Here is an 8,661-nt window from a genome sequence, read left to right as displayed (position 1 = left end):
CTAAAAAAAACTTTAAAAGGATTATCTATTTTTCATTGTTTTTAATTTTTATTTTTGATATTGTAATATACATAAAACATTTATCCCTGTCCTATTCCCCGTTCAATATACTGCCCTTGTTCTCCTTTAAATTAATGTCCTTATTTTTCACTAATTGTTTTTCTATACAAATATGTATGTGTGTGTGTGTGTGTGTGTGTGTGTGTGTGTGTGTGTGTATGTTCTTAAATATAATCTATCCAATCCATATAATATTGTAAATCTTATTTCAATAATCACATTTTTGCATTGGACAATAGATTGGTGTTCTCTTACAGAGGAAGTCTATCTCTCTTACTCCAAGGTTTACTAAGTTGCCAATAGCTATTTGTGTCATGAGAATTTCTCTCATGTCCAATTGTGTGCCGTATTGTGAAAAGTGGTCTAACAATGTTTATGCATAAATAATTCGCAATCAGCAAGCTCAATGCCTATTCCATCCCAAGTTTTGCTGTGAAAGATTTAGATTTTGTTTTCAAATTCTCTTCCTCTCAACATTAAATAATATTTTATAATAGCATTGTGTTATACAATTTAAAGAAGGACACATTTGACACAGGTGAAAGCTATTTTCTTGTTACAACCTGGAAACTGAAGCCAAATTTAAATGTATGGAACATACAATAACAACTAAGGCTATATGTTCCTAAGATTTAGTATGATTCATATCCCTAGAACTTTGGAGAATTTTTAGTTTTAAAATTATGTATTATTTTCTATTTTTTGTTTGTTTCTATAATATAAGTAATGGAATTCACTATGTAAAATACTGAAGTACAGAGGAGGGTACAGAGAAAAGAAGTAGAAGGCAAAATGTAGATACAGAAAAAATGGGAACAGGGTCAGAGTAACATTGTCCATATGCTTTTGTAACCAATCACTTTTATTTTTCCATTCAGACTCTAACAAATAATGGAATTAGAAAACCAGACAAGATTAATAGAATTCTATCTCTTGGGACTCTCAGAGGATCCAGAACTTCAGCCAATTCTCTTTGGACTATTCCTGATTATGTACCTAGTGACAGTTTCTGGGAACCTGCTCATCATGCTGGCCATTGTCTCTGACTCTCACCTCCACACTCCAATGTACTTCTTCCTCTCAAACCTGTCCTTCACCGATATCTGCTTCAGCACCACCACTGTTCCTAAGATGCTGATAAACCTTCAGCAACATAGGAAATCCATTAGTTATAGAGGATGCATTACCCAGCTCAGCTTTGTCTTACTTTTTGCTGGAATGGAAAACTTTCTTCTTGCAGCAATGGCTTATGACCGTTATGTGGCCATCTGCAATCCCCTTCGCTACACAGCCATTATGAAACTCCATTTATGTTTTTTGATGATTTTATTGTCTTTGTTCATTAGCACTGTGGATGCCCTTCTTCATGGTTTAATGACTTTGCGTCTATCTTTCTGCACATTTCTGGAAATTCCCCACTTCTTTTGTGAACTTGATCAGGTTATCAAGCTTGCATGTTCTGACACTCTCATCAACAACGTTCTCGTATATGTAGTGACTAGTGCATTAGGTGGTGTGCCCCTAGTAGGGATTATTTTCTCATACTTTAAAATAATCTCTTCCATTCTCAGAATGCCATCATCAGGCAGTAGGCATAAGGCTTTCTCAACATGTGGATCTCATCTGTCAGTTGTTTCCTTGTTCTATGGGACAGCTTTTGGGGTATATATTAGTTCTGCATTTACAGAATCATACAGGGAAACTTCTGTAGCATCATTGATGTATACTGTGCTTCCTCCAATGCTGAACCCATTTATCTATAGTCTGAGGAACAAAGATATGAAGAGAGCTTTGAGAAAAATCATCTAACCTCTTATTTTCTAAATATTACATTGTTACTTTCTTTTTAAAATAGAAATGAGTTCTTTATTCAGAATATACTTATTTTCATTTTTATGGGGACACCAATGAACCAAAAACTCTTCTTCTATTCATATTCTAAAAGAGAAAATTAATAAATACTGAGTAAGTAGTAATTAATGTGTTCACTGTAGAAAAATATTTTAATTCATTTGCACAGATAAAAATTGACATAGGTTACATTATTCATTGTATTAAAATGCATTTGTGAGTTCAAGTCCAGCCTGCTTTACAGAATGAGTTCAGGACTGCCAGAGCTGCACAGAGAAACCACTACTCAAAAAAACAAAACAAAACATAACAAAACAAAACAAACAACAACATAAAACATATTTGTGAATTCAAACATTCATTTTTCTTTCAGTCTAATGGATTATAAATAAGCATAAAATAACCCAAAGTGTCAATATATAGGTCTAATAATCACACTTAATATCTAAAATACCAAAGAGAATATTATAAAATTGGTTCAAAAGGATTCTATATAAGAACCACAAATTTTGTTCCAAGTTTTTGATAGAAGAGTCAGAACAAAATCAAATTCTCAAGTAAAAATTAAAGATTTAAATAGACTTAAGTGGTCTTTCTAAAGAGTGATAAATATTAATTATTATGGATTCACAAATGTCATCACTTTCATGTGTACTTGAAAATAAGATAGCACTTGAATTGTGTTAGGATGATTTAATTGTTTCTAAATGGTTTCTATTGTACCTTCATATTATTTTCCTTTAATGGAAACTCCATTTTTTTATTCGATATAATTTTTTATTTACATTTCAAATGATCGCCCCTTTTCTAGCCCCCCACTCCCCGAAAGTCCTGTAAGCCCCCTTCTCTTCCCCTGTCCTCCCACCCATCCCTTCCCACTTCCCCATTCTGGTTTTGCCTTCTACTGCTTCACTGAGTCTTTCCAGGACAAGGGGACACTACTCCTTTCTTCTTGTACCTCATTTGATGTGTGGATTATGTTTTGGGTATTCCAGTTTTCTAGGTTAATATCCACTTATTAGTGAGTGCATACCATGATTCACCTTTTGAGTCTGGGTTACCTCACTTAGTATGATGTTCTCTAGCTCCATCCATTTGCCTAAGAATTTCATGAATTCATTGTTTCTAATGGCTGAATAGTACTCCATTGTGTAGATATACCACATTTTTTGCATCCACTCTTCTGTTGAGGGATACCTGGGTTCTTTCCAGCATCTGGCAATTATAAATAGGGCTGCTATGAACATAGTAGAGCATGTATCCTTATTACATCGTGGGGAATCTTCTGGGTATATGCCCAGGAGTGGTATAGCAGGATCTTCTGGAAGTGAGGTGCCCAGTTTTCGGAGGAACCGCCAGACTGATTTCCAGAGTGGTTGTACCAATTTGCGGAAACTCCATTATTAATGAAGTTTTTCATTTCTAATGAAGCTACATTAGCTAACTGAAATAATAAACATTTCTAAATGCCTTTAACCTATGCATTGCTCTCATTCTTTATTCACAATATATGAGTGTAAAATATATGTAACTCCTATGTAATTTGAGCTAGGCATATCTATTTTTTAATTTTATTTATTTTTATACTCAATATTTTATTCCCCCACACTATCTGCCATCTGACTGCTCAACATCACATACATACTCCCTACCCCTGATGCCATGTGGATGACAGCAGCCCCCACCCCACCTGACCTCTAAACACCCTTGAGCATCCAGTATCTTGAGGATTAGGTGCATCAGCTGTTAATGAAAACAGACATGGAAGTCCACTACTCTATGTGTGTTGGGGCACTCATATCAGCTGGTGTATGCTTCCTCTTTGGTGGTCCAGTGTTTGAGAAATCTCAGGCATCCAGAAAAATTGAGATTGCTGGTCCTTATACAGGGTCACCCTCCTGCTCAGCTTCTTTGTGCCTTTCCCTAATTCAACCATAGGGGTCAGCAGCTTCTGTCCATTTGTTTGGTAAAAATATCTGCATCCGACTCTTTCAGCTACTTGTTGGGTCTTCCAGACTACAGTCATGGTAGGTTCCTTTTTGTGAGTGTTCCATAGCCTCAGTAATAGTGTCAGGCCTTGGTACCTCCCCTTGAGCTGGATCCCGCTTTGATCCTGTTGCTGGATTTTTCCTCTGGCGCATCTCCATTTCTATCTCTGCTATTCTTTCAGACAAGAAAACATTTTTTTTCTATATTCTTTGTTTACATTCCAAATGATTTTCCCTTTCCCGGTTCTGCCCTCCCTATAAGTCCCATAAGCCTTCTTCCCTCTGCCTGTTCCTCAATCAACCCCCTCCCACTTCTCTGTTCTGGCAATCCCCTACATTGCTGCATCAAGCATTTCCGGAACCAGGGCCTTCTCCTTCCTTCTTCTTGTGAATCATTTGATATGTGAATTGTGTTTTGGGTATTCAGAACTTCTGGGCTAATATCCACTTATCAATCACTGCATTCCATGTGTGTTCTTTTGTGAATGGGCTACCTCACTTAGGATGATAATTCTTAGGCAAATGGTCACACAGGAAAACTTAGAGGTCAGAGTTTTGACTATGGGATGGCCTCTCTCCCTCATTTGATGCTCTGTCTTCTTGCTGGAAGTGGGCTCTATAGGTTCCCTTTTCCTACTGTTGGCCATTTCAACTAAGTTCCCTTCCTTTGAGACCTGAATGTCTGTCACCTCCCATGTCTCTGGTGCATTCTGGAGTGTACTTCCAATCTCCTATCTCTGGAGGTTTCCATTCTTTATGCTGGGCCCTAGGGCTTCAGTCCTTTTCTCTCACCCAATACTAGATCAGGTTTCACTCTTCCCCCAAACTCCCTGAGCACCTCCACTTTCCTTCCCAGGACCCTCCCTCCTTCCCCACTTGTGATTGCTTTCTTCTCCCTCCCAAGTAGGACTGAGGTCATCTCATTAGGGTACTTTAGCTTGTTGACTTTTTTGAGTTCTCTGGAATGTATCTTGGGTATTCTTTGGGTACTTTTCTTTGGCTAATATCTACTTATTAGTGAGGACATACAATGCATGTCCTTTTGGGTTGCTTAGCTCAGGGTTCCTCCACCCTTGATTACTATTTGAGAAAATGCCTTACAGATGGATCTCATGGAGGCATTTCCTCATCTGAAACTCCTTGCTCTGTGATAACTCCAGTTTCTGTAAAGTTGACACCATACCAGCCAGTACACATATTCAATTCCCTTTCTTTTCTTCCTTCCTCCCTAATATTTTCCAGTTCTATCCATTTGCCTGCAAAACATATGATGGCCTCATTTGTAATAGCTGAGTAGTATTCCATTCTATAAATGAACCACATCGCTGTATCCATTCTTCTGTCATGAGACATCTAGGTTGTTTCCAGCTTCTGGCTATTGCAAATAAGGCCACTATGTTCATAGTGGAGCAGGTGTCCCAGTGGTATTCTGGGGGCAACTTTTGGGTAAATTCCCAGGAATGGTATAGCTGGTCCTTCAGGCATATATATTTGCAATTTTCTGAGGAACTTCCAGATTGATTTCCAGAGTGGTTGTACTAGTTTGCAATAGCCCTGCAATGATGGAGTGTTCTTCTTTCTCCATATCCTATCCAAAATGTGTTGTCATGTGAGGGTTTCAATTTAGCCATTCTGAATGGTATAAGATGGAATTTTATGGTTGTTTTGATTTGCATTTCTCTGATCACTAAGGAGTTTAAACATTTCTTTAGTTGCTTCTCAGACATTCAAAATTCCTCAGTTGTGAAATCTCAGTTAATTTCTATACCCCATTTTTTGTTTGGGTTGCTTGGTTTTTTGCTGGTCAGCTTCTTGAGTTCTTTATATATTTGAATATAAGCCCTCTAGGAATATCTTTAAAAATAATGAGAAAATTACATTGCAGATAATTAAATTAAAATGTAATTTGCTAGAACTCAAGACAGTGTAATTAACATGAAAAGCTGAGATTATTTTACATACATCATTTGTTTAATTCACCATCAATAGTTACATTCATGGTAATTCTCTGGAAAGAATTGCAGTTGTGTTAGGAGTGAGCAAATGAGAAAGGAAATTAGTTTTTGAAATTTTCTGGAGAAATAAGTTTATTTCTGGAGAAATAAGTTTATTCATTTCTGTTCAATGAATATTTATTGGATGGATTAATTGACTGGATCTTTTATGTGTTGAGACAATGTCATTATGTATATGGTAAGTTACATTTTAATTTGCCTATCTATCCAGTGTACTAAGAAGATACTTTACTCTATTTTTTTTATTTTTTATTGATTGATTGATTGATTGATTTACACTCTAGATTTTGTTCCCCCACCCTGCCCACCATCCCACAGTTCCACATCCCATACCATGTGGATGACCCCACCCCCACCATACCTGATCGCTTAACAACAGGGGTTCTTAAGTCCTTTGGGGATTATGTGCATCAGCTTGTTTGTTTTGCTTTGCTTTGTAGAGTTTTTGTTGTTTTTTTTAATTATTAGATATTTGATTTATTTACATTTCAAGTGGTAGCCCCTTTCTGATTTACTGATTTACCTCTCCAAAAATACCTTATCCTATCCCCCTTCTCCTGTTCACCCTCATGCTCCCAATTTCCTGACTTGCATTTCTCTATTCTGGGAAATCGACTCTTCACAGGGCCAATGACCTTTCCTCTCATTTATATCTGGAATGGTCATCTTCTGCTACATATGTAGCTGGAGTTGTGGGTCCCTACATGGTGGTTTAGTCCATTCCAACTCTCGGGGTACTGGTTGGTACATATTATTGTTCCTCCTCCAGGGCTGCAAACCTCTTCAGCTCCTTGGGTCTTCTCTCTAGCTGCTCTATTGAGGACCCTATGGTCATTCTATTGGCCATGGGTGTTTGGATCCACTTTCCAGTAAGGATCAAAATATCCACACTTTGGTCTTCCTTCGTGTTGAGCTTCATGTGGATACATCAGTTCTTAATGAAAATAGACTGCTGTACTCTATGTGTGTAGGAGGACTCATATCAGCTGGTGTATGCTTCCTGTTTAGTGGTCCAGTGTTTGAGACATCTCAGGGGTCCAGGTAAATTGGGATTGCTGGTTCCCATACAGGGTTGACCTCTTCCTCAGCTTATTTGAGCCTTTTCTTTGACCCTCAGGGGTCAGCATCTTCTGTCCATTATTTGGGTGCAAATATCTGCATCTGACTATTTCAGCTACTTGGTTGATATTTCAGAACTCAGTCATGATAAGGTCCTTTTGTGAGCACTCCATAACCTCAGCAATAGTGTCATGCCTTGGAACCTTCCCTTAAGTTGGATCCCAATTTTGGTCTGTTCCTGGACCTTCCTTTCCACAGGATTCTTTTCAGTTCAATCCCTGCAGTTCTCTCAGACAGGAATAATTATGGGTCAGAGTTTTGACTATGGTATGGCAACCCCCTCATTCACTTGATGCCTTCTCTTCCTGGGAAAGATGGGAGCTATAAGTTCCCTCCCCTACTGTTGGGCATTTCATCTAAGGTCCCTCCCTTTGAGTCCTGAGATTCTCTCATCTTCCATGTCTCTGGTGCCTTCTGGAGTGTACATTCAACCTCCTACTCCTGAGGTTACCTGTTTCTATTCATTATGTTGGCACCTAGACCTTCAGTCCTTTTCCCTAACCTAATACCAGATCATGTTACCCTCTCCCCATGACTTCCCACCCCCCCCAATCCATTTTCCCTCTCAGGCGCCTCCCTACCTCCACAATTGTGGTTACTTTCTTCTCCCTCCCAATTGGGACTAAGGCCTTTCAGCTTGTTGACATTTTTGAGTTCTGTGGACTGTGTTTGGGTATTCTGTATGTCAATGTATATGTGTATGTGTATGTATATGTGTATATGTGGTGTATATGTATGTGTATGTATATGTATATATGCACACACACACACACACACACACACACACACACACATATATATATATATATATATATATATATATATATATATATATATATATATACGCTAATATAGCCACTTATTGGTGATTACATACCAAATGTGTACTTTTGGGTCTGAGTTACCTCACTGAGGATGATATTTTCTTGTTCCATCCATTTGCCTGCAAAAGTCAGGATGTCATAGTTCTTAATAGCTGAGAAATATTACATTGTGTAAATGAACTACATTTTCTGTATCCTTTCTTTGTTATGGGGCATTTGGGTTGCATATTTTCAATGTGGCCTTATGAACTGTCTCATGAATCACTGGAGGAGTTAAATGGCAGCCATTCAATCATTTGCTTCTCTTAGAATAGTGATTAGATAACATAAAACTAAGGATTATCTTCCATGTATATAAAAATATCTGTGTGTGCGTGTGTTTATTCCTGATCAGTTATATGAGGTGGTCATCATGAGTTATTACATAGCATCAGTATAGTACAATATGACTACTAAGCCCATGAAGCACCAGTAGTCATTTTAGGAATATGCATTTCTTGGAGCCACAAAGATTGTCAGCATTTTTAAATGATCCTAATTGGTGTTTATTTCTGATAAGATGATAGGTTATGGCAACATAATATTCTGATGATAATTTTTGGGATATTGAAACTACTGCTATAATATATGACTCCTTTTGCAATTCCTTACACAGTATAATTGTTGTTGGAAGGAAACAAGGCACAATCACTGCTTATTAGTAAATAATTAAATGTAGTGTCATCAAATTCCAAGTTTGATTATTTGTGCATGAATTACATTTCTATAATATACATATTTATATATCAACTTCATAAATTACCT

General features: G+C 37.5%; 1 protein-coding gene across 1 annotated transcript; it reads left to right on the top strand.

Moving 5' to 3' along the window:
* Positions 1–951: 951 nt before the first annotated feature.
* On the top strand, positions 952–1,869 carry LOC127690150 (putative gustatory receptor clone PTE03). The gene has a single exon (XM_052189698.1). It carries the CDS (start codon positions 952–954, stop codon positions 1,867–1,869), a length of 918 nt encoding a protein of 305 aa, XP_052045658.1.
* Positions 1,870–8,661: the final 6,792 nt, after the last annotated feature.

This window comes from Apodemus sylvaticus, chromosome 7 (assembly GCF_947179515.1).
Source record: "Apodemus sylvaticus chromosome 7, mApoSyl1.1, whole genome shotgun sequence".
NCBI lineage: Eukaryota > Metazoa > Chordata > Mammalia > Rodentia > Muridae > Apodemus > Apodemus sylvaticus.
Note: the sequence above shows the minus strand (reverse complement) of the source record. Positions and strands in the feature narration are given on the sequence as shown.